Raw genomic sequence first — 27,869 nt, forward strand, 5'->3', positions numbered from 1 at the left:
ATCTAACTACTGACATTTTGACATGTTGGTTTGGTTAAAAAAGCTTTAAAAATGTTTTTATTAATTATTTTTTTATTTTTTGTTTGTTTTTTGTTTTTGTTTGTTCTTTTACAGTAGTGTCTAACTCCAATAGCTTTATTGTGGTGACATTAACTGCGATAACTAGGCCATTTTAGTGGAAACTTTTTTATTATTATTTTAGTGGAAACTAACATGACAACTTGTCATGTCAATATTTTCATCTATTCATTTCACTTGTTTTTGCCTTTTATTAGGATAGGACAGTATCTAGACAGGAAGTGAGGTTAGAGAGAGGGGGGGACGGGATCGGGAAAGGTCCATGAGCCGGGACTCGAACTCGGGTCGCCTGAAAAGCACAGCGCCGCTACGGTGGCGACATTATTCCTTTTACTTGTTAGAGTAGCGATTCATGACAAACCTGTAAAAAAAACCAGCTGCTGCCTCAAATTTGTAAGTACAATCCACTTGAATTTTAAGTTGTTTCAACTTAAATTACATTAAACTGACTTAAAATATGAAAAACATATTCCCTAACCAACAAGAGTTGAATCTTGTATAACTTCTAAAAAAAAAAGTTGACAATTGCTTAACTTATTTTGATGAGTTAAAGCAATGCAAAAACACGTCATCGTAACTTATTGATCAAATCTTTTTTTTTTTACAGTGGACTGGGGTCAGAATTCCAGCACAACTGATTGACCCTCACCGGGTGTTAAAATAGCAAATCCGTCCTGTAGGGGGCGATGGCTCAGGTGTCCACAGGGAGGCGGAACACTCCGGCCCACGGCTTTGGTAAAAGATCTAGGATTAGAGGGCTGTATCTATTGTTCTTTAATGAGTGTCTTTGATCTGGGAACAGCGTTTAGTGTTTGTACACCTGGGTCACTGCGGCCCTTGAGTAGGACTGGCTGTGTGGAGCTTCTGCTGGTGGGTGGTGTGTGGGGGTCTGTGGATGATGTGGATAGGGGGTTATGGGGGATATCCAGCATCGTGCAGGTAACACTTCCCAGTGAGCCACTGTTGCTGGCGTGGGAATGCAGTAAAAAGAGTCCTGCTAAGGGCCCTGCCCCCTTTGTTTGCTCTGGTTTTATGGTCTGCTGGCCCCCAGATCCTATATGGAGCTTCAGACTATAGTATACACAGACAAACACGTAGGGCTCAAGCTTCCATAAACTATAGCAGGAAGAGCTACTGTATCAGATCTGTGTGTCATCAAGCAGTGCTACATTATGCCTGTGAGTGGCCAGATTAAAAACGAACATGATTCAAGCATTGAACTAGTAAACAATGGATACACATAACATTTTAATAATTACAGGTCATATTTATTCACCAAAATAAAGGCAGTACAAATGTTTGTTTGTTTTTTTGGAGTAAAATTTGACCTATACATAAGATTTGACATATACATTGCTAAGACTAGCTAAATTGCTAAGACTGTTCATAAGTTTTTTGAGTCATAAAAATGTTGATTGGTCTTTTTTGATACTGAAAAGTAAGACTGACTGCCCCTTGAACAACTGGTGGGTACTAGATCTTAAGAAGCTGTCTTAAAATAATGGATGTTTATGCAACTGGCCCCTGTGCGCGTGCGTGCGTGAGTGTGTGTGTGTGTGTGTGTGTGTGTGTGTGTGTGTGTGTGTGTGCGTGTGTGTGTGTGTGTGTGTGTGTGTGTGTGTGTATATATATATATATATATATATATACTGTATATCAATCAATCAATGAAAACTTATTACAGACTCAGGGTCCAATTTTATATATATATATATATATATATATATATATATATATATATATATATATATATTCATAATGCAACTTGGGAGTTTTTATTGTATTATACCTTGGAAATGTAAAGTAAAAATGTTACAGACAGATAGTGAAAATGTGAGCAAAACTTTTCACATGCTGAGATCTTCTCAAAGTGCACACAATCCTTCAGTTGTTTACAGTCATTATAGTTTTATTTGATTTTCTGATGTTTATACAAATTGACCCCAATCAGAAGTAGCATTACTGCACTAAATAAAATGTACATAAAAAAAAAAAAAATAAAAAAAATGGTAAGTGGTAATTTGTGGTAAGACATAAAGCTTGAAAAATCTGTCTACTGGGTCTTGATGAAGTCAGAGGCTGTTTTTAGCCTGTAGCTACAAGTGGAGTCATTATGATGACATCATCCCCAGGGGCTAAAAGGAAATGAAGCCTCAGGTTTACACCTACACCGTCACTCTGTATGCATATACATATTATATGTTTCTGCATACATTGTGTTTCCACTTGCATTCAAGTAGAACATCACTGTAATTCAAATTGCTTATATTCAAAACCGATCTGATAAAGGAACAACCATGGGGAGAGGAAGTAAAACTTTAACAGTGACCAACATGTTTCTTTTAAATAATCAGTTTATGCCCTATCTTGAGAATTTGTGTGTGCGAATCTGCTTGTGACTGCAGTGAATGTTTTAATTATGCTTTTTTTCCACACACTGGTGAGTGCTGACCTCAGTGAGACACCACAAAACATGAAAAATCTGCTAAAGGAAACATCTCTGCACTCATGTGATGCTACACACACACTCATCTAGTTTAAACATAATCAAATCACTCCGTGAGAGACACTTATAACACATGAGAATGCTGTCAGCTATTAAAAAAATCACAGGCCTAATATTCTGTAGGCCTAAAGGATATAAGTATATAGTAAAAGGCAACACTTGGGACATATTTGTTTCCCCTTCAAAGTGTCTGATACAAATCAAAATGTACTGGAATCACTTTCTTAAATCATCTGGAATCATCTCTTAAAAAAAAGAAAAGGCTCAAGGTCTTCCATGTAAAAAGGTATATGATCAATATATGACAACATATGTTTTTACATTGCTTTAACTCAACAAAATAAGTTAAGAAATTGTCAACTCATTTTTAAGTCAGTTTAATGTAATTTAAGTTGATATAATTTAAACATCCAAGTTGATTGTATTTAAAAATTTAAACCAGCAACTTTTTTTGTTTGTAAGCCAAAAAGGTTCTCATGAGAAATGTCTTACATGATTGCATACTACTTTCATGATTAACAGGTTATTTAAAAAAAAAATCTAGGCTATTTACGCCTATATTTGTTTTACAAGCTATTTAATAAAAAAATAAAAAAAAAATAATTCATTAAAACTAAATCCATAAAATGATCCCATGATGGGAAAAGATTATATATCTGAAGGGCCTGACAGATTCTATACGCTGTTGTTTTCCATATTTATTACATTATGCCACAAGATGTATACGACGAAAAAACAACAACCATCTGAATGCAAAACTTTTGAAAGGAGTAAAAAGATCTAATGAGTTGTTATCACTGTGTGTTTGTTGCTGGGCAACCTGACCTTGGAGTGTGCTGTAAATCAGTGTGTTGTCACCCTCTCTGCCTGACCTGTGTGCTCACACTGAAGTGAGATGGAGAGCCATGTATCCATGCCAACATGCTTTATTTTTAATATTAGACATTAAAAAAAAAAAACGGTTCCCTAACCATTCAGCATTGTGATGCTTCATCACGCAGAACCTGCTTTCACCAAACGCAACATGTTCCTGGATCGATATCTGTGTTGAACTTTCCAATCAAACACTCAGATTTGAAGTTTATGACAAGTTTAGGCTTACAACCTGGGTTAGGTGCTTACATCAGTGTTATTCACCTCTCATTTCCCTCTGATTTTAGGGATAAGTTATGGGTATGATTTATTTACATGATTGATTTATTATTGTAGATTATTTTTACTATACACATCTAACTCAGCTAAATCAGGATGTGTCTTCATTACATAGATCGTATTGTATGAGTAACTTGTTCATAGTAAAAAAAATAATAATTTGACCACATAGTATTATTATGATCATAGTGTGAAAGAGCTTGTCTCAGATAAACAAGCATACTTCACTGTTGGTGGTCTGGATCAGACATTTGCTTTTAAAATACACCATAGATAAAACAGTGACAAATAATAAAATTGTGGTAACACTTAACAGTAAGGTTTCAATTATTAACTACATTAGTTAACTTGAACTAAGAATGAACAATATATTTATTAATCTCAGTTAATTCTAGTATTTCCTTGTACATATTTAAAAACAAAAATTGTATTTGTTAACATTAGTTAATGCACTTTGAACTAGCATGAACAAACAATGATCAGCAGTGTTTTTATTAAAATGTATTGCTCATTGTTAGTTTATGTGTTAACAAATGAGACATTGTTGTAAAGTGCAAGTGTAAACTGCATTAGATGTATGAAATTGTATGTATATATGTACAAAATGTAATATAGACTAAAGCATACAATGTTTGGGGTCTGTAAGAAAGTTTTTGAAAGAAATTGATAGTTTTATTCAGCAAGGGCGCATTAAATTGATCCAAAGTGACTTTTATGATGTTACAAAATATTTCTATTCCAAATAAATGCTGTTCTTTTGAACTTTCTGTTCATCAAAGAATCCTGAAAAAAGAGTGTATCATGGTTCCCACACAAAACATTAAGCAGCACAACTGTTGTAAACATTGATAATAATAAGAAATGTTTCTTGAGCATCAAATTACCATATTAGAATGATTTCTGAAGGATCATGTGACACTGAAGACTGGAGCAACGATACTGAAAATTTATCCATGAATAAATTACATCTTAAAATATATTTTATTAAAAAACAACAAAAAATATTTAATTTTATTTGTATCTTAGTGTTGTTCGAAATAAAAGAAATAAATAATATTACTGTTTTTACTGTAATTTTACTGTAGTTTTTAGCATATATTGAAAAACATTTTAAAATCTTATTGACCCCATACTTCTGAACAGTAGTGTGTAATTTATACCTAAATGATATATGAGTACTGTTGAAATTGGGCATTAGTGCACATCTGAAATCACCGTCATCGAGAATTTTTGGTAATGTGGAAGGAAGCATTTTCAGTGTTTACAGTTTTTCTCAATTGTTTACACACAAATACTGGTACTTGAGACACAATGACCACAACATGTAACTCATTCACCAACCCCCTGAACCAATTCTGCTAAACTACAAGCACAATTCCTGCTTAACACTCAAATTGCAGATCTAAAACACACTTTATTCAAAACACTACACACAATTCTCTGCTTTTGTCACAATGTTCATGCAGAAAATCTCTTGTTTTCACAAGGAACACACTGCCATTCAAATATGCACACTGACTCATCACATGGGCAAACACCCGTCACACAGTTTTACAATTAGCAATCAGAGCTTTAGCATTAAAGGGCAACAGGTGAGCTCTTAAATGGAGCAATGGATGCCAACATTGGAATTTTTTTTTTTTTACTTTTTTTACTGTAACTGTAACTGTATACAGTCAATTCTTCTGTTGTTTTGTAGACCACTGTATGTACAACTTTGTGTTGGTTGGGATGTACACTGTGTACATTGTTTTTGTGGAAAAAATACAGTATAATATATTTGTTACCGTGTATTTGTGTGTTCTGAGTATAAAAACAATATTCTCAAATATTTTACAACACACTTATGTATGTACTGTTTGTAGTAAGTGTAACACTGAACCTAAGTCATTATGACGAATGGAGAAGAAGTATTTTCATCATAGTGTTTTACATTGAGCACATCAGTGTTCAACTGGTTCTTATAAATGTCTATTCATATGATGGTTTGTGTGTGTCATCTGAAAACAAAATACCACTTTGAGAAGAAATAACATTGTTTTGAATGTAAAGTTTATTGATTTTGTAAAGTTGATTTGTGTGTAGAGTTCTGAGAATATGAGGCATGCTTTCAGAAAATGTGTAAACAATCGAGAAAAACTGTAACTGTCAAACTCAAAAGAAAACAACAAGAACAAAAACTAAAAAACAAACATGTAATTTCATACTCCTGACTAGATCAGCTGAGAGAAACTCCCTCTCCTCTATGATTTTCTCTCACAACCTTCTGTGCCGGCTGTTTGTTTCTTCAGCTCTCACCTCACTGTGTCCCACAGGATAAAGTTCATCAGAAGCTTCTGAAGCAATACCATCTTCTCTCCCTCTCTCATTAGCATCCAAAAGGTCTGATGTCTATTGCGGGGAGGGGGGGCCGAGAGAGCGGGGAACAATTACCGTCCCTCCAGTCTTTTTTATCCTTTTCAAAGGGCAGGGTGATTAGGAGAGGAAAGTTTAGATTTCCTGAACTTGAAGTGGAAACGCAGCAGTGACAGACGCATCTCGAGACTCAATCCACATCTGGCTGAGAGCGGGGGGAGTGTGTCTGTGTGGACGGCAGTACTGTAAACTCTCTCTCCACACACACACACACACACACACACACACACACACACACACACACACACACACACACACACACACACACACACACACACACACACACACACACACACACACACACACACACACACACACACACACACACGCACACACACACACACACACACACACACACACACACGCACACACACACACACACGCACACACACACACACACTGTCCTTCAGTCTTCTGTTATAAAGCCACTTCATATACAACGACAGCTGTGCTGAAGAAACCCAAATCCACCTATTTTCAAACTGGAAAGTAAATACACAGACCAGATTTTATTTTAAAATTTTTATTTTACTGATGCTTGCATATTGCATGCACTCGTGTCAGTTGTTATTATAGCCTACTTAAAAACTGAAATTGAATTCGACATGGTTGATGTGATTACTGGCATGAGAGGAAAATTGCTCAAGAAAAATCCAAGTTGCTGCCAAGAATTTTGAGAGCAGCAATCATAACAGCACTGAAATGATTAACACATCATTGAGGCTAACATATGATAAGTGATGATGATTAACATAATACTTCATTAAAAAATACCAGTCAATTTTGGAGCTTTACTGTCTCCAGAGATTACATAACACATTTTTGTGTGTTATGACACATTGGATAGATATAAAAACTATATGTACACACTGTTTGTATCTCAAACAGTGTCAAAAACAGTGAGAAAAAATTAAATATATGTTTGTTGTATTGTGTTATGTAAGTATAAATTTGTTTGAATATACTGTATACTAACTGTATACTAATATAAATATAACCTACTACAAAAGTTTGGGGTCAGTAAGAATTATTTTTTAATATTTTTATTCAGCAAAGATGCATTAAATTGATCAAGAGGGACATTTATAAAGTTATAAAAGATTTGCATTTTAAATATATGCTGTTCTTTCACACTGTCTATTAATCAAAGAATCAAAAAATAAAATGATCAACATAATAAAAAATTATTACATTTTGGAGCTTGACGGTCTTCACATGTATTTTTGCTTGGACAAAATTGTGTATGTGTGTTTATGACACAATGGACAGATTTTTTTAAAACTGTGTGTGTGTGTGTGTGTGTGTGTGTGTGTGTGTGTGTGTGTGTGTGTGTATGTGTGTGTGTGGTCCTGGTTAAACCTACATTATGGGGACAAAATGGCCCCATAAAAATAGCAATATCCAAAATAATTTTCCTTGTGGAGACATTTCATAAATCATACAGACTGAGGTTTTCTTAAAAATGTAAAAATGTAGAGAGTTTTCTGTGATAGGTATAGGTTTAGGTGTAGAGTAAGTCTAAGGGGATAGAATATACCGTTTGTACAGTATAAAAATCATTATTTCTATGGAAAGTCCCCATAAAACATAGAAACTTGTGTCTGTGTGTATCTTGTCTCCTTTATTTTCCAAAGACTGACTCATCCGATTCCCCTGTTTACTGATTTAGGCCGGAGAGGAGAAGTGTGGAAAATATGCATCTTCTCTTATAACTGTCCTTTTGTGGAGCACCAGTCCTCTGTAATATTTCTCACCGAGGTGAGAGTGTCCTTATGCCAGAGAGAGGCAGCATCTCTTAACCCCTTCACCGCTCGCGCAAAACCTCCATCCACATGCACTCAATCTGTATGTATGGAAAACTATATGCAAATAGTGTTTGTCTTTTAATTTAAAAACAGTGTACTTTCATGTACTTTCATGTGATAACATGTTAACCGGATTTATTCTGTGTGTGTGTGTGTGTGTGTGTGTGTGTGTGTGTGTGAGCTTGATGTGACTGATGACAGGCTGTTTGTTGCTCTCTAAATCAGCTGAATCTAAGCAGTGGAAAGGTGTGAGGGCCCTTCACATTTATGGCCCCTGAGAAGTGCGGACTTCATCAACATCCTCTATCATCAACTCCAAGTGCGTCAGAAAGACACTGATTCACAGAGCTCTTTTAAACTTAATGCTTACCATCTTAGATCATGTAGAAATAGTATAATAAGCTGAGAAAATGAGACAATATAAATAGGGGAAGCTTGATGGTGTTTTTAAAAAAAGTAACTGGCACAGTTTTCACTGAAATATGGTGAATTAAGGTTTTCATAGTTACATGCTACAGTCCATAATAACATTCATTTTTCTCCAACAAGATGTTTGGTTAAATATATATTTTAGACGCCTTTTTTTGTAGTTCACTAATGGCCCTGATGCATGACATTCATTTTAGGAGTATTACATAAAGTATCTATGATGTCAATAAAAAACTTGACATAACTCTCAATTACAAAAGAATAGAAAAGTTTTAATTGTTTACAATAGGTTTAGATAAAGTATAACATGTCACGATGCAAGACTGCTGTCATGCTCAACTCCTCATGTCAAGTACCCTAATACGCACTACACTTGTTGACTGATATTCAATAGGCTAAGTAAACAATAGGCCTATCCAGTTTTATAAACAACAACAATATTGTTACAGTTACATTTACGGTTTAATGTAAATATTTAAATAGCCTACTCATAAGAAGAAACTATTTTTTTATGTTTGTTTATTATTTTAAACAAATAATAAAAAGTTACAGCTGCATATTTAAAATTCAGGTTGAAAAGCAGCGCATAAATATCCCAGATATTGCTGTAGGACACTCATCTGGCTGGAGTCATGCTGGATTAAGGGAATTCACACATATCACCTTTGGGCCATCCACACTTCAGTCGAGCACTGGCGCAGGACGCGTCAATGGCCGCATCCTAATGGCCCGTCCCAGTAAACACGAGCTTTCTCACATGTGTATCTGGGACAACAAAAGATTAGCATTATTCGCAAATATACAGCTGAGTTCAAAGGCACCGAGGGAGCAGACACCGTCTCTCTTCCTTCTTTTGTTTCAAAGGCGAGTTCGCGAAAAGGAAAAGATTTAGGCTATAGCCTATCATTCCACGATATAGCCTATCCGATGTTCTTATAATGAGCATTTTGGTCAATGTTTCAATTAAAATAATTATAATAATAATAATAATAATAATAATAATAATAGCCAACATACATAAAAATAAGAAATGCGTTTAAAATAGGCTATTTTATAATAATAATAGTCAAAAATAAAAATACAGTCTAAATAAAAGTTAAAAATGTTGCAGACTGTATTCAAAAACATTAAATTAATTCATTATTATAGTCCAATATAATAGCTTAAGTTGTGCTTAGTTTTCTAATATTGTCATGTTTTGCTTTTTATTTCATTATTATTATTATTATTATTATTATTATTTACACAATGGCCTGTATCTTAAACGTTTTTCAGTGACTGTAGACTTTCAAGCACTTTAACACTTTGTAATGTGCCACTATGTGGGCTATGTCAAGAATACTTTCCGTTTTGTGGCGACAAATTATCGGGCGCTATTAGGGCGCGATGGGCCTGGTCTCGCGCTCCGGGTCACGCCCCGTAACAGCAGGGGATCAGTATCGGGCCTTTAAAAAGCCTCCGGGCGCGCTAAAAGGGCAGTTTAAGACGTGCTGTCAAAGCATCGTAACCCAACGGGATTTGGTGATTTCGGACTTAACAAGGTTTATTTTATCGGAAATATGTCTTCCTCAAGTCCCGATCAGCGCCTGGATCACCTCCTGAGCGCAGTGGAGAGCGAGTTTCAGAAGGGCAGCGAGAAAGGCGACGCGTCCGAGCGGGATATTAAACTTTCCCTTGATGACGCGGAGTTGTGGACCAAATTTAAAGAACTCACAAATGAAATGATTGTCACTAAGACTGGAAGGTATGTTGAGATTTGACAACAGTTAAAACTAAACGCTCTCATTAGCCTATAAAACACTTTTAAATCAGTACTCATGATTTAAATTGTCCGTGAAGTTACGCTGTTTTTACTTTTTTTTTAAGTTACGCTAAGTCAGAAGTCAGTTATCGCTAAAAAAAAAATTTTTTTTTCGGTAAATAAGTTCAAGTCTTCCAACTCGGTCGTTTATTAGCGTTCTACTTTTGTCGCGATTAGCGATTATAATTATTCTTGTCGAGTTCATTCAGTTTGAATGCTATTAAAATGTTTTTTGACAAATCTTTGTCTCGTCTTCTAGGCGAATGTTTCCCGTGCTCAGAGCCAGTGTCTCCGGTCTCGACCCCAACGCAATGTACTCGGTGCTGCTGGACTTCGTGGCGGCCGATAATAACCGGTGGAAATATGTGAACGGCGAATGGGTGCCAGGTGGAAAACCCGAACCTCAGAGTCCGAGCTGCGTCTACATCCATCCAGACTCACCCAACTTCGGCGCGCACTGGATGAAAGCGCCCGTCTCTTTCAGCAAAGTCAAACTCTCCAATAAACTCAATGGAGGAGGACAGGTAAAGGAAATCTTTATAGCCTATCTCAGTGGTGAAATAAAGAAATGTACAGTAAAAAGGTTTACAGTAAAAGTAGGCTATACCGTTTTTGTTAGGAGTTAAAAATAAAAATATTATTTTTAAAAAAATATTTTGAATATTCAATATTTATGACATTTCAAAATCAATATTTTTCTTCTCTTTTAGATTATGTTGAACTCTTTGCACAAATACGAACCCAGGATTCACATAGTGAAAGTCGGCGGGATTCAGAAAATGATCAGCAGTCAGTCTTTTCCTGAGACCCAGTTTATTGCGGTCACAGCTTATCAGAACGAAGAGGTGAGTGTTTGTTAAATGACGCCCGAGATGTGTCCTCGACCTTCATAATGTAACATTTCCCTCCATATTCATTAGCTCTAATCCTTAATTATTTTCAGATCACAGCTCTAAAGATCAAGCACAACCCGTTTGCCAAAGCATTCCTTGATGCCAAAGAAAGGTACAAGAAAAAATACAATACTCGTAATTTCTCTTTTAAAGACATTCTGTAAACCTGTTTCGATAATTGATGTATGTGATTACAACTGAAATTTTGTTGTCATGTCAACAGAAGTGACCACAAGGACATCCCAGACCACAGCACTGATAATCAGCAATCTGGATATTCACAACGTAAGTGAACCAACACTCAAATGAACTATACTAAATCTTCCCCTCAAACAGTGTCATATAGTATATTTAACATTTGTGTCTCCCTACAACAGTTGGTGGCTGGTTCCTGCCCAGTAACGGCCCTATGGGCCCCAGCAGCAGCCCTCCTCAGTTCAGTGGGGCCCCTGTTCACTCCTCTGGCTCATACTGTGAGAGATACTCCAGCCTGAGGAACCACAGGGCTGCCCCGTATCCCAGCCATTACCCCCACCGCAGCACTACCAGCAGTAAGAGCAAATACATTCAGTTCAATTCAGCTTAAAGTACTTTATTGGCATGATTGTGTTTACATACATTATTATATATGAAGGCACTTTATTTTATGGTGTCATTGTTACATTGTAATTATATATGTAAGTACTGAGTAATATTAAGCAACATACTATAGTGTTAGGGTAGGATTAGAATTTGGTTGAGGGTTAGTAGCATGTAATTATGCATAATTTACTGTTATTACTATGGTAAGTACACGTAACGTAACAAGGACTGTCAGTATTTCAGTGTAAGCACTGAGTAATAATAATTAATACATGTACTTACTATAGGGTTAGGATGCGGGTTAATTGCATGTAATAATGCATAATTTATGTAACGTGTAACAATGACACTGTAAAATAAAGTGTAACCATATTTTTTACTCAATATAAGTACACAATAAGTGCATTGTGAATATTAGTACACAGTACACTTTGACTGTATTGATCAAGGCAATGGTTTCTGAGGGTGTGCAGTTGAAAAAAAATGAAATTGTAGACTGTAAACCTTTATTGTTAAATCTCAGTCCATTTTAGCACAGTAATTCATAGCATTCTGAAAGTGTGTTTCATTTGATTCCCTTCCATTTATGTCCTTTACTTGTGTTTTGCTTTTAGATAACTACATGGACAACTCTTCTGGAAGTCTTGCTTCTCACGATAGCTGGTCAGCCCTGCAGATACCCAACTCTAGCGGCATGGGCACCCTGGCCCACACCACCAACACTACCTCTAACACCAGGTCGGGACTTTCTACACATTCTTTTTTTTTTGTATTAATAACAATGACTGACCCATGGATTCACTAACCAACCATGTACTTTCTGCGTTACAGCCAGTACCCAAGCTTGTGGTCCGTTGCGGGGACCACCCTCACCCCGTCGGGCTCAGCGTCGGGGTCCATCACCGGCGGCCTGACGTCTCAGTTCCTGCGCGGCTCTTCGGTGTCCTACTCTGGGCTGACCTCTTCTCTGCCCGTGTCCTCTCCCTCTTCGATGTATGATCCAGGCTTGAGCGAGGTTGGCGTGGGAGATGCCCAGTTTGAGAGCTCCATCGCCAGGCTTACGGCGTCCTGGGCTCCTGTGGCACAGAGCTACTGAGTTCCAGATGAATCCCAACTGAGACTCTGGGACTGATGGTGCAGTATGGGACATGATCTGAGGTGGAGATCCTACAAAGGCTGGCCTACTTCCAGAGGGAATCTAGAAGAGCTTCTCGCCGTTTCGACAATCAGAAAACGGGTCCATTTTTAAATTCACATCTTGCGAGTATCACAATCAAGAGCTGATAAGAGACAATCACTTAATTATAGAGTATCTATATCTACAAAAACCATCATCCGCCATAAAACGGGGCCAATTATTATGTTTATTCTTAATGATATTATCTAAAATATTAATAAGACCAAATCGTGCTGTTGACTCACTAAAATGTATATGTGTGTAAATAAATAGAAATTAACGACCATTTTCATTGTATTACAGTAAATAACTGTAACAGTCTTACATGTGCTTTGTGCAAGAGAAAGACAGACGTTGCTGTTTAGTTTGAAATGGTGAAAACGGTTGAAAAAACAAGTGACCCTGTAGTTATGTCTGCAATCCGTCCTATAGAGAAATCATTTGTACATATCTATCTATTTGTATTTGTTGGACTCTTTGTGAGTTTTATTTATGTCATTTTAATAATAAATTAAATTTCTTTCTTTTGTTCTGTCAGACACTTGCCAGTGGTCTTTATTTATCTTGCATTTTTTCTTAAATACTTGTCGTATTATTAACATTCGGCTTGTTCAAGGGACTTTATGTACAGATCTTGACCTTGTAAGGAACAAAAAATAACACACTGCTAGTATTATCAGAATATCAATTGCTCATCTTAAGAGGGTGAATGTGAACAAAAATGAACAGTTCATTGAAGTTCTTCAATAAACAACCCAAATGTAAATTATTCAAACTTAACAGCTATCAGAACATATTTCTTAATAACAATAATGTCCTAACTGATAATCGGTGTTAATGGTTGTTTCCTATGAAATTGCTTGTTCAAACTGATCATAAATGAGACATTATACATGAATAATCTGATAACATACAAGGTTTTTCAGGTCTTTCTGCACATTATATCTAATCACTTAAAGTCTTACTGATGTATTACTTCATGTGTATTGTTGAACATCTTGATCTTGAGCTTAATCAGTGAGGCAGTTTTAAGGAACTGGACAGCAGGTGAAGATGATCCTTAAATTCAGTGAAAGGTAGTTTAGATGACAGTGCAGCGGCAGGTTTGTGCTAAATCAAGTCTGGGCTCGTGTGATGCGCTTCACAATCTCTCACAGCGCTTTGTTAGAATCTGCAGATCAGTGTGACACATGGTCAACACATTTCAAATAAGAGAAGAAAAAAATCAATAACAAATTGCAAGTGATTCTGACACCAAAGAGAAAATTAAAATGGCAAAACCTAAAAAAAACAAAAAGTTAATCTTCTAAATGAGACACACGTTCTCTCTTTTTGCATTAACATTAATGTTGCACACTTTGTTGAAGATTCGTTTACTTTTTAACACATTTGTCTTCTCATATTTGTGCCGTACTACTTTTATGTATATTGTTGGAGGTCTTTTATAGTTTTTATGATTAAAGCTGTTAATAATAATAATATAAATAACAACAACAACAACAACAACAATAATAATTATATTATTATTATTATTAAAAGTAGTAGTAATAATGGTAGTGAACTGACATTAGTATTTTATTATTATTTAAAGCGTTGTTTAAATAATAATAATAATAGCAATAATAATAAAAATTATTGTTATTATTAGTAGAAGTGGTAATGGTAGTGTATTGGCATTATTATTATTATCATTATTTATTATTATTTAAAGCATTGTTTAAAATACAATAACAGTAATAATAATAACAATAATAAAAAATATTATTATTATTATTAGTAGTAGTATGGTAGTATTGGTATTATTATTATTATTTAAAGCTATGTTTAAATAATAATAATAATAATTATTATTATTATTATTAGTAGTAGTACTATTGGTGGTGGTGGTAATGGTATTGGTATTATTATTATTTAAAGCTTTGTTTAAATTATAATAATAGTAATAATAATAATAATAATAAATAGAATAAGAATTATTACTATTATTATTATTATTATTATTATTATCAGTAGTAGTAGTGTATTGGTATTATTATTATTATTATTATTTAAAGCTTTGTTTAAAATATAATAACAGTAATAATAATAATAATAACAATAATAAAAAATATTATTATTATTAGTAGTATGGTAGTATATTGGTATTATAATTATTATTATTTAAAGCTTTGTTTAAATTATAATAATAGTAATAATAGTAATAATAATAATAATAATAAAAAGAATTATAATTATTACTATTATTATTATTAACAGTAGTAGTAGTAGTAGTAATAATGGTAGTGTATTGGTATTATTATTGTTATTATTTAAAGCTTTGTTTAAATGATAAAAATAGCAATAATAATAATCTTGATAATAATAATAATAATAATAATTATTATTAGTTCTAGTGGTGGTAATTGTGGTGTATTGGTAATCCTATTAGTATTTTATTCTTATTTTAAAAGCTTTGTTTTCTCAGGTAATCAGGATTAAAATCTCTCATTAATGAAATGAAATGAAACACGTCCTAAACGCTCTCTGCATGAGCTGTGTGTGACAGAAAGCTGCTGATGTCACTGCTCATTGACAGCACTGGAGATCTGCGGTCTGGGCCGTGATTGAGGACTCAACACTAGGGCGTAAATGAAGCCTGGAGGGTCACGGGGACACAGGCAAACAGTAATGAAGGAGCAATGTGACAGGCAGCTGGTAGAGCAGCCATGGTGTGTGTTCCCAGAGTAAAGAGAACAACCCATGAAAGTTCGTCTTTCTAAACAGATCTCTGTCTGTACTGTGTGGAGGTCGAAACTCTCACAGAACGCAGCCCTGAAAAGCACTTTGTAAATTGCATAAGCAACAGACTGTTGTGAAAGCACTTGCACATAATGCACAGGTTTTGAAGGCATCCTGACAATTTAGTTTAAATGGTAATCTCTAACATTTTACAATGTTAAAAAATCTGGGGGAAAAAATGAAATACATTTGTATTTTGAGAGTCTTAACACATATCCAAAGTTTCATTTTTGTACTAAAAAATATGGCTTTAAAAAAAATGTTATGTGCCTCATCCGAGTCAAAACGGACCAGCATACATCAGGAGGGCTTAAAAAAATCCCGAGAATCACGCATATATTAATCAAGACTTTAAAATGTCAAAAATGATGGATGGGGTGGGCTTAAAGATCTGGCTTGATAACATAAAAATTGGAAGACTTGTTTGCTATGGATGCGATAAATGAGATGTCACCATTGTGAGGACGGCACTAACCCCATGGTCATTGTAGAAAGTCACATTATGAATGCAAATATGAAATACGGACACTTATAAAAATCCGGATGACATTGCATTATCAAACCAACATCATCTGCCCTCAAATGCTAAGTAGCGTCTCACAACTAACATACATTTTCCGATCAATTATCACAATGGCTTTTAACTGGAGTCCATGTGATTTTTAGTGAAGGTATGAAGTAATTTCTCCTCAAGTTCACACAGGTGTCCTATAGAGCAACCACAGATGTTTCTTTTAATGCATCTGATCAGTGACGAGTCTTCTCCGAGTATTTCTAGCTCTCTGACTGAGCTCTTTGTCTGTGTGGTTTGTCTGCACACTCATAACATCCTAAACACACACATATGGCAGCCTGCCTGTGTTGATCCTTGTTAATAATAGCTTCATTGGGTCTCTGTCTTCCTGGCAAGTGTGTCTTTTAAATACGCTCTTCAAAGTGTGCTCGGCACACAGGTGAGGAAAGGAAGGCCTATAGGACCCCTCACTGTGAGGACAAATGAGATCATTGTGTTCTGAAGTGTGCTATTTGTTGTTTCCCATTGGTGCCCGCTTTACCCATGTGGACCTCACCAGTCTTGAGTTTGCTTGTTAACACTGCTAACATTGCATACTACTGAGAAGGTGGATATTGAGAATTATGTGTTTATGATACATTAGCACAAGTCATTCTCTGAGATGGCTTATGTACTTATGTTATTTTTTATTTATTTATTATTATTTTTTGTATGTGGTGTCGTTTCGAACTGTAACAAAAAAACGTTGCTGCCTTAAATTTTTAAGGACAATCAACCTGAATGTTTAAGTCATTTCAACTTAAATGACATTAAACTGACTTAAAACATTGAATTTTGTATTTTGACGAGTTAAAGCAATGTAAAAAAATATGTTGGCATAACTTATTGATCATATATTTTTTTTTACATCAGGAGAACGATACGTTTTTACTAAATTAGAAAACAACACTGGTTGAATTGATCAGTTCTTGATTTAATTTGATAATAAATGATAGTGGAATGTGGCATAACACGGTTGAAGAAAATGGCTTGTATATAAAACTAAATACATATGTAGATTTAGATTTAGAATGACTGTTTAAATGCATTAAAAATGCATAGTTTCTAGTACAGGAAGCAAGTTGTGCAAATGAGCTAAAGACTATCAAATTACACATTTGTTATTTAGTTATTTAGTTAAGATATTAGATAACACTTTTTTTATACATGTTATGTAGACTTTTTTTAATCTATGAGTTAGATTTTCCTCAAAAAGAATTTTATATAATATTTTTAGCATCTTTCCCATATCTCAGACACACATTTGGGACCGAATGATATGCACGTCTATTGATTAACCACTGCAACATGAAAAACCCTTGATGCAGTTAATACTGGTCATTCTCAGATTCTTAGTCATTTCTGATGCAAGATTTTTCTCTTGAATCACTGTGGTTTGTCTGTAGTTCATGTATAATTTTAAATATTTTCTCAAATTTTTTATGATAAAAAAGGGGTACATGTGGTAATAACATGGTTTTATAAGCTTATGTTCCACCGGGAATTCAAAAATCGAGATTAAGATCATTTAATGCATTATGAAGAAATGAAATAAAAAAAAAATAAAAAAATTATAATATGAAAATAAAAAATGCATTGTGATAAGTGTATTTTCCCAATTAAAAACTCACTTTAAAGCTTTGTAATTGAATTCACACCCCGTTCAATTTGGCATAACAGGATGGAATCTGAATGAGTGGGACAAGCAGAATAAGATGAGAAAATGTCAAACGATCCTCAAAAAAAAAAGGAAAAGGAAATATAATTGGTAAAGTTACAGAACTGGGGACAGAAATGTCAACCGATCCCAAATCAAAACTGAGGCTGCATCTGAAATCACATACACTTCCCTACTATTCTGAAGTGTGCATACAATGGACACTTTACTATCCCATGAGGCCACGGGAGAGGATTTGTGAATGGCAGTGAAGTGAGGTGACTGTCGCTGGTAGGTCACGTGATAATGACAACATGGTGAATGTAGTACGTCCAGATTACATTCATACTACACACACTCATACTATATAGAACATACTTTTTTAAGTGGTTGTGAAGAAATTACTTATTCAAAATAAGAACCTACTCAAGAAAGTATGAGATTTCGGACACAGCCTTCAACTTTTTCTAGATCAATTAACCTTAAAAAGTGACATAAACATTTTATAGCTGCTGTCAGTATACTAACAGAGTGATACAGCATATACAGAAAGCATGAACTGTCGAGAGAAAATATTGGTTTAAGACAAAAGAGGATTTATATTATATATTGATATAGTGGCAGTATTTTAAGTAAATATAATTCAAAATAATCCGCTTGTGATGAGTTTCAATCCATGTTTTTAATGTCATACTGATTTTCCCAAGAAACAGAGAATGGCAGCATATTTTCCAGTCTATCCATAGGGACCTCGTTTTCCATCAACAATGCCAATGCATCTTCTATTTCCCGGTATCGGTGCAGTCAGTACAGAGTGAGTGCATGACTGGGTAAACACTTGGGTTATAATGGTGAGTCTGAATGCGAGGGCTTGTGGATGAGTTATGGGTCCCTGCTGCCAAAAACAAGTCATCTAGTCTGGAGCGGCCCGTCGTGGTGCCGTGTTTGCCCATCATCTCTCTTGCCTTTCACCCCCACACAAACCCACTTCGCCCTCTGATGTCTGTGTGCCTTCGCTAATGAAGAAATTCTCGTACCTGGGTGAGACATAGCTGTCAGCTGAGCAACCTCCAGCTCTCTGTCCCGAAGCTTCACCCCGGCCAGCTCAACACTACACCCACCGACAGAGACGGAGCGTTCTGGGAGAAAACATTACAGCTGCATCATGCAGACGTTGGCCTGGCTTTACCTCTTTTCTCAAAATCTCTAGCTTCAGATCTCTGTCAATCCTCCTGGACTGCAATGAGATTCAATGGAGAACAGTTTGCTTTCAGGCTGCTTATTTTTTTTTTTTTTTTACCTGAGAAAATCCAAAAATCTCAATACAAACTCAAAAAAATTCTCAGCAAATTATCAAGACCACCTTGTGAAACAGAAGTACACTTAAACACACTTTTAAAAAGAGTACTTATTACAGAAATAATATAATTTAACACTCCAGGTCTGCTCACAAATGAATGTACTATATTTTAGTTTGATGATGTTTTTTTATTTAATATTTTGTAACTTTAGGCGATTTTATTGAACTAAATTATATTTATGGAATAGTTATTATCCATGTATTACCTGTTAACCACTTTTCAGCATATACCTGAAAAGTAAATTTATATTAAATGCAGTTAGCTGAACATTAAGCCATTTTTATATGAAATTTCATAATTACTATTGGCTTTCAAATATGGTTAAAGTGCACTGCACTTGTACTCACAAGCATTTATGGAAAACTAAAATATAATATAATGTAATTTCTATATTTAAATATATTTAAATGTATTTTGTAATAATGAAGTTGCAATTTAGTACATTTCAAGTATATTAACTTTAAATCGAATAATACACTACAGTTACAATTATAATCAAGTACTTTACATGCGTTTTATGATAACACATCGAAATAAGCGTACTACTTTAAAGCATGACAAAAATGTTACTAAAACTTTTTAAACTTTCACGCTGTAAAAATGTACATTTTGTGAATGTATTATCAAACATGAAGTAACAATAACATTAATAAATGCTGTAAAGATACTAACTATTAACGTTATTAAAAAGTGAAAGCAGTTTTCCCCCCTGATACAATAAAAATAAAGCGAAACACAGGCCTGTAATAAATCAGTTTATGGACAAAAGAGGACAATGAAAACGGTTTTAAGTTTGTCAAAACTGTCTAGGCCTAGTTCACTAAATGATTGGTCTGCTTCCAAAAAATGAAATAAAATGTTGTGTTTGTGCTAAACATCATCAAATGTTTGTCTACCATTTTGACGACTGAGCTGTGAAATTGCCTACAAGAGGCAAAGTTACTATTAAGATTTAGGAAACATATGTGCCATTTCACATACAACAAACACTTGCTAGTTTGCACGAGCTAATGCAACTGACAGGCACGAGTAAGATGGTAACTGACACTCTCACCATCATGATGAAGGCCGCCACTAAAGCTATAGACAGTCGCACGATGTCCAAGAGAGTTGTTAACAAACTGCACCCTCGGTTCCAAACCATTAGCAGTGATACAAAATATACAATCAAGCCTGGGTGAGGAATAACTTGTGATAGCCAGGATGTCAGAGGAGGGTCTGATCTGTCATTTTGCTCTAAAGGAATGGATATTTCAAATACATGATCAGCACCTACATTTGAAATGAAATAAATAAAAACTGCATACAAAATATATGACATAAAAAATGGAATAACACCCATCAGACTTTTCTAAAGAAGCAGAAAAAGGTCCCAAACATGACATTTTTTCTTGTTAAGATTCTCATATTGGTTGGGCCAAAGTGATCCCAAACAGAAAGACTATGTGGTGTAAAAAAGGAAGATTAAATCTTCACTAATATCTTCCTACTGTACTGGGTTTAAATATAGGTCAGAGGAACTGTTAAGGAAATGATGGGTAAACAATAGATTAATGTGGAATTACTATTATTTTTAGCCAAAGGGTTTCAGTTTCTACCACAGTTCTCATTACAGTACAGTCATTTTTTAGCCACCATGATTAAAATCAATAAAACATTTAATGTATTAAATTATTTTTATTTTAAATCAGTTACAACTGTTGTAAGTCTGATATGTTTCAGTGGTAACAATGGTAAAATTTGTAAGGTTGAAAACGAGAGGAACCTTCACGTTTTCAACTAAATTTACAAATTGGCGCCACCTGATGGCCAGGAGAGGAAAAACAAGGTGCAGCTCCCACAAAAACAGCCAGTATTTAAAACCACTGTCTCAATGATCATTTGCCAACACTGACCCCTTGTGTCTGCACTACGGCTACATCCGAAATCGGATCCTTCTCTACTAAATAGTAGGTGAAAAACAGTATGTGACAAAAGAAGTATGTACGAATAGTACAGTACTCATAAAAGAGTAGGCAAAAAGTACCCGGATGACCTACTACTTCCAGCGAGATTCTGAAGTGTGAATGTGATGAACACTTTACTATCCCATGAGGCCACGGGAGAGGATTTGTGAATGGCAGTGAGGTGACGTCTCGTGATAATGACAACATGGCGAATGTACTGTAGTACTTCCAGATTACATGCATACTACACACACTCATACAATATAGAATACTCTTTTTTAGTGGTTAAGTCATGAAGTGATTCTTCACAAATTTCTTAAATTCTTTTCAAAATAAGAACCTGCTCAAGAGAGTATACGATTTCGGACGCAGCCATATTCTCTTGAGCAGGTACATGTTTTTAACATGACAGCAAAAAAAGTATGGTCTATAGTATGAATGTAATCGGCATACTACATTCATCATGTTGTCATTATCACGTGACCTCGCTTCACTGTCATTGACAAAATCCTCTCCCGTGGCCTCATGGGATAGTAAAGTGTCCATCGTACTATGCACACTTCAGAATCTCGCCAGAAGTAGTAGGTCATCCGGGTACTTTTTACTACTTTATGAGTACTGTGAATGCAGCCCAAGTAAAGTAGATCAGGATATAGATAAAAGATTTATAAATAAAATAAAATAATTTTAAAGTGATCAGATCTTTAATTAGAATAAATATACTGAACATTCAGAAAAATACAGAAAAAACATACTGTATTTTTATTTTATTTTAGCAACCTTTGCATTTCTTAGGGGCAGAGCACTTGAGCACTTCACTCTAGTTTGTAATTTAAGACATTTAGTGTTAAATTAGCCATAAATCTGGTCAACTTGAAAAAAAAAACATAATCCTAATAACACTGGATACATTAACTCTAAACCACTCTATAAAACAATAATCTTATTCCAGGTTACCACTGGAAAGAGTGTGGCGCTCTAACCAGCAGTCTGTATACGTGACTTTACACGACATTTATAAAACCGTGACAATCAACATAATAGTTTTAAGAGAGTTTAAGAGTTAAAGTTCCACAAACAGGTAAGGTTTCAACTGATTTATTTAAAAAAAAACAAAGACAAAGAAGCAAGACATGGTGTATGATACTTTCATCATCACAACATTGAAATTGTCAGTTGAACACTCGTAAACGCAAAAACAAACTCGTGTAACTGATCAGGTGAGTAGAACAGGAAGGGTAACCTTGGGTCACATGTCCAGTGATGATCATTCAGAGGTTCATGCAGCACAAACGGCTCTCAGCTGAACTTGGCTTTAGAGAAGTCCATCTCAGGATGCTGAGACATGAACCTGCAGACACAGAAGAATATTAATGATTCAGAAGAGTACGCTTCAACTTTAAACACACAGAATGGATTTATTTACATGACCGTAACTCATACTAAGTGTGTTCTATTTGAATATATTTTAAAAAGTAATTTATTCCTGTGAAGGTAAAGCTGAATTTTCAGCAGCAATTACCTGTCTTCTGGGTCACATTATACTTCAGAACCAATTTTTAGAGTTATGCAGCTTAATATTTTTGCGTGGAAACCTTGATACATTTTGCAGGATTTTTTTTCTGATAAACAAAGTTCAAAAGAACAGAATTTATTTGTTTTTAGAGTCACTTTGTTCAAATGAATGAGTCTTTGTTGAATAAAGGTACTAATTTCTTAAAAAAAAAAAAGTAAAATAAAAATTTTGACCTGTGGTATATATTATGAAATTTTATTTCAAAGTAAAATGTATTTAACGAAAAGAAAATTACATGAATTATTTATTAATTAATATATTTTGGGAGTCGTAGCTCATGACATTTTCCAAAAAATATCAAATTATCTGAATATTAAAGAGACAATCACAAGGGTTTCTCACTGACATCTTTCCCAGTTTTATGGGGTTTTTTTTCTGATAGCACCACATGACTTTGTATTCTTACTTCTTCAGGATATCCTGCTTCTTCTGCTCTTCAGAGGTGGGCAGCCCCATGGACTTCTGCCTCTGATCATACATCATCTTCTCCACCATACTGCGCGTCTCACCGTCCAAATCTGACAGCTGAGAAGATTCCATTTAAAAACACGGCATGGGACGAAAGGGTGTGATTCATCATTTTGTCTTGTAATAATTCAATATTTATTAGACACAATGATCCCCACATGCGGTTTGAAATCAACCCTTGATCAAAAACCTCACAGTCTTGACTAGGAGATAGTTTGCGCTTACCTTGGAATTCTCTGGGCAAATTTTCTTGGTGTTGATTTCAGGGTCTGTGGCCACAAACCTGCTCCACCACTCCATTTTGTTTATCTGGAATAAACGTGCATCATTAGTCATCCGGGCAAATCACAAACTCAAACAAATGCCATCTATGCATGCTCTCATCAATACCTTCTCAAAATGGATGGTGACCACTTTCCCATCCTCTATGAGCCAAGAGCTCTCCTCCACTTTCACATCATGGCACAGCTGTCCGTCAATCACAGGCGGATGACCCTTCAAGCCGACCTTCAGGGAACGCCGCTGTATGTCCACGACCACATCCTTGCCCTTCAGACGAAAGTTCACATCGAAGGGCACAACCAGCTGCGAGAAGATTGACAGTTGAGATATTGGGGAGAGGGGCTTTTTTTTAAATTTAAGATTCATTTTTTTTTATTGTTAAATTATTTGTGCAAAAATTCTACCACAATTCCCATTACCCTAATTATCATGAAAATGTTACAAAGCAAAATCTTTTTTTTTTTTTTTTTTCACTTTGATTTTGGGTTAAGTATGACTATGTGTTATTTACCCATAAACATTCTGATCTTCACCTTGTGTGTATAATAAATAGTGATGCACTGAAATGCATATGTGGCCAATATAACAAAAACAGAATTTTTTGGAGGGCCGAAATCATTGACTGAAACAGTGACATTATTTAGTGCAGTGGTTCTCACCCGGAATTATAAAAAAGAAGGGAGCGGCAAGGCTAAGGAATAATGCACAGTTAACAGACTTATGTAAAATAACTTTCTGACTGACTGACTCTCTGTTCAACTGGTAAATAAAGAAAAATATGACTCACATCCACTTCAGACAGGGTCTGAGTCCACCGGTAGTTTGAAAGGTCTGCTCCGTTTCCAGCATTGGGCTTTATCTTGTCTTTGTCCTTTTCATCTTCCTCTCCTTCTGAGTCCGACTGACACACACACACAAGCGAGCATTAGACATAAATGTAGAGTGCTCAAAACTACATCATTTCAGTTTTCACTGCTATATTTATTAATGATATAAATCCCACTTACCCCTTTCGTGTCTTTTGCTTTTCCTGATGTATCGACATCTGTTTTCTCAGCTACTCCAGAATCTTTCTTTTCTTCTTTTGTCTGAATGGTGAAAGTTACTCATGAATCACATTTGATGGTGTTAAAGGGATAGTTCATCCAAAATGTTTAATTCTCTCATTTAATCACCCTCAAGTTATTCCAAACCCATAAATCTTCTAAACAAGTTTCATTAAAATATCTTGATTTTTGTTTTCGAAAATTAACCAAAGTCTTATGGATTGGGAGTAAATGACAGAATTTTCATTTTTAGGTGAACTATCCCTTTAAGGTGTAAAAGTATTTCGTTTATGCATATTTGGTATAAGATAAGGCAATACATAAACTCCCGGTTTCAGAGACAAGGCTTAAGCTAGTCCCAGACGAAAATGCACGTTTGAGCTGTTTTAACTGAAATCAACTTGCTCTGACATATATTAAAATATGCCAGTGTGCAATTGTTTTGTCTCAAGATGAACACTAGTAATGTTTTTTTTCAAAGGCATGTTTATAAAAGACCTAAGCTGGCTTAATCTAAGCCCTGTCTGTAAAACCAGCCCAAACAGTATAAGAATTTAGTACATATTTAGTACATAAACAGGGCATAAAAGAGTTTTATGAATGGTAATGGTTTAAAAATGCTCACTTTATTTAATTGTGACTGCAGTCTCTCGGCCTCCTCATCAGTCAGTTCTTTGATTCTAGGCTCCTCGGCGTCCTGTTTCTTCTTTTTCTCCTCTTCCTTCAGTTTGGCAGCTCGCTCAGCCTTCTCTTTCTTCTCTTTCTCTTGTCTGGATTGTTTGTCTTTCTGAACTTTGAGGGCGAGCTGATTATGATGAGCAAACACCTCTTTAACAAGCTATAAGACAAATGAAAAGAAAGCAGATCAATAATTGGTTGGAATATCAAATGCTCACAAATTGTAGAATAAAGGTACATTCAGCAATTGTTCATCATTAAACTTTTTCTTTCATTTTTTTTAATGGCAATAGTTTCTAATTCTAATAAAAAATGTGAATAACATAATTTCAAACCATTCCTCAAATGTAATCTTATGCTAAAAAAATATCCACAATACCTAAATATAAAAAAATAAATTGTATATATATATATATATATATATATATATATATATATATATATATATATATATATATATATATATATATATATATAGACACTACTTGGAGTAAATAATGGCAGAAATATGTATCTTTTGGGTGAACTATTCATTTAAAGTCACTCACCATTAAATCAAAAGTGACAATTATTTTTTTTATGGAATATTGCATTTTATTATAAATGATTTAAGGGCCAGATTTACTAACATCTTATGCCAGCGCAAACCCTCTTTTGGTGTTAAAAACTACTGTCAGAATCTACTAAAGACACAAAGGCGTGAACAGTTAATTTTGTGGCTGACCTTATTGCATGTATGCATTTGTAGGAGTTTCTCTTTCAGATGCAACATTTATGGGAGGACAGTATTTAAATGAATCATGCAAGGTGAATTACTAAGGTTTGCACTAGTCAATTTACTGTTATTTGAGCCATTTACTGCCCAGAAAAAAGCTTGTCTTAAACCACGTTTAATTTGCGCTGCTCTTCATAGATTGTGTTGGTCATTATGGAAATGATCCGGCTGTGTCTGTGTTCTTTATTTTGCGCATCAGTAGATCACACGCAGAACTTTCCACTCCCATGCCATCAGTGCTTTTATGGGATTGCGCTCTCACGCTAATTTGCCATTTAGTAAATCTGGCCCTTAGTTGTGTAAATCATTATTTTTTAAAAAATGTCATGTGTCCTCATAATCTTTAATCAAAATAACTTCCTCTCCCTCTTGCAATGACATCTCTTCCCCAATGACGTGTTTTTCAGAACAGAGGCAGGACAACTTGTCACTCACATCAGATCACAGCAATAGCAACCTCAACCATCCAATCAATTCCTAATGAACAAAATCAAGTCCCGCTCTACAAGAAGTCGTTTTACTCGAATATACGTCACAATAGGGAATAAAATACTATCGTAACTTCTGTTTCATGCTGACTTTAAGGTGCAAAAAGACAAAAAGTCAATGATTCTCAAATATAAATAAAGCAGACATGACTTCAGTTAAATCTTAGTTAGTGCAACTGACAGTCAAGAGACCTTCTCTGGGGCTCCGGGCTCTCCTCCCGAGAAGAAATCCGTTTTCCTCCTTAGAAAACTGAAGAATGTGTTCACCAGCTGTCAACAATAATAATGAAGAAGAAATGAGAAGAGAAGAGAACAGAACAGAAGTGATACACAATTAGAAAGGTATAACACAACAACAAGCCACTAATGTTCACTGGAATGGCATAACATAGAAATCAGGTTTATGGGTTTAATGGTCATTGATTGATATGCAATGGCTGTTTCAAAACCTAGTGAGCTGCCTAAGTAGACAGCATTATGGACATCCTAGGCACATTTACATACAGTCTAAAGAGATATATGACTAGGTTTTAAAACAAAAACAGGTTCTCCACATAATACAACATTGTAATACCTCACATACTTTGTGCATGAATAAACAATAAATGATAACAGCATATTAATGTGCTATTTGGCCAACCCAACACTAACAAGCAGCCAAGTTCTCCGTAACTAATGTACATACAGATGTCTTTTACAGCCAGTCATCGTGCATCAGTTAGCTCGGCTGCTAGCATGCAGCTGCATGTGTTGACATGTTACCTCCTGCACTCCTCCTTCATGCTGCTGCGCCATGGCGAGCAACATCCCATCGAATTTCTCCTCCTCATCACCCATTTTCACTACTATTTACTAGAGATGGAAGATTAAAGAACTACAATTTGATGTGTGATGCTAAGAATCACGCTAACACCGGTGTGTTGCCTAGACTTCCTAGATACAAGGACCGCCCACACAATCTTTAGGACCAATCAGATCACAAACACTTGAAGGACAAACGCGCAAACCAATCAGATGATAGTTTAGAAAGCTGTAGCGGGTGAGGCGGTTCTTGGCGCGCAAGGAAGAGGCCCAAAGAGGGAGAACTTTCTAGAGACCACTGGCACTGACTTGTATAGTACCTGAGAACATGATACTTCCATATTCACTAATAAATGTTTGTCTGTACTCTTTAAATTGTCATTTACATTTATTCTGTTTAAATAATAAGTATTAAATAATAACATGATTATGATGATGTTGTGTCAGCTGTAATAATGTATGAATAATGTATGATACAGTGTAATATAGTACAGCATAATAATGTATGAATTATATACAAATATTGATAATGATTTAATTTATCAATTTTATATATAAAAATATTATATAAAAACATTATTTTCAAACATGATATGATTTTCTTTTTTTTTCTTTTTTATCT

The 27,869-nt window shown here is 35.0% G+C and overlaps 2 protein-coding genes across 2 annotated transcripts; one reads left to right on the forward strand and one right to left on the reverse strand.

The window, feature by feature from the left end:
- Positions 1-9,944: 9,944 nt before the first annotated feature.
- Positions 9,945-12,757, forward strand: tbxta (T-box transcription factor Ta; the record flags this gene model as incomplete). Its single annotated transcript, XM_081375781.1, has 8 exons — positions 9,945-10,129; positions 10,446-10,710; positions 10,897-11,031; positions 11,130-11,191; positions 11,303-11,364; positions 11,457-11,630; positions 12,276-12,399; positions 12,493-12,757. The coding sequence occupies 8 exons, from the start codon at positions 9,945-9,947 to the stop codon at positions 12,755-12,757; spliced, it is 1,272 nt and encodes a 423-aa protein (XP_081231907.1).
- A 9,458-nt stretch (positions 12,758-22,215) lies between these two features.
- Positions 22,216-27,442, reverse strand: nudc (nudC nuclear distribution protein). The gene is made up of 9 exons (XM_081377689.1): positions 27,209-27,442; positions 26,639-26,716; positions 25,131-25,343; positions 24,467-24,547; positions 24,247-24,360; positions 23,568-23,762; positions 23,403-23,486; positions 23,116-23,234; positions 22,216-22,484 (listed from the first exon to the last, which is right to left on the reverse strand). The coding sequence occupies exons 1-9, from the start codon at positions 27,281-27,283 to the stop codon at positions 22,433-22,435; spliced, it is 1,011 nt and encodes a 336-aa protein (XP_081233815.1). The 5' UTR covers positions 27,284-27,442; the 3' UTR covers positions 22,216-22,432.
- Between the last annotated feature and the right edge of the window lie 427 nt (positions 27,443-27,869).

This window comes from Scardinius erythrophthalmus (genome assembly GCF_964197995.2).
Source record: "Scardinius erythrophthalmus genome assembly, chromosome: 10".
In the NCBI taxonomy this organism is placed as follows: Eukaryota; Metazoa; Chordata; class Actinopteri; order Cypriniformes; family Leuciscidae; genus Scardinius; species Scardinius erythrophthalmus.

Coding starts and splice junctions, on each gene's coding strand:
- nudc (XM_081377689.1), bottom strand. CDS start 27,283: ATGGGTGATGAGGAGGAGAAATTCGATGGGATGTTGCTCGCCATGGCG. Junction 25,344..26,638: donor AGCCCGGAGCCCCAGAGAAG/GTCTCTTGACTG, acceptor TTTGTCTTATAG/CTTGTTAAAGAGGTGTTTGC. Junction 24,548..25,130: donor TGCAGTCACAATTAAATAAA/GTGAGCATTTTT, acceptor TTCACCATTCAG/ACAAAAGAAGAAAAGAAAGA.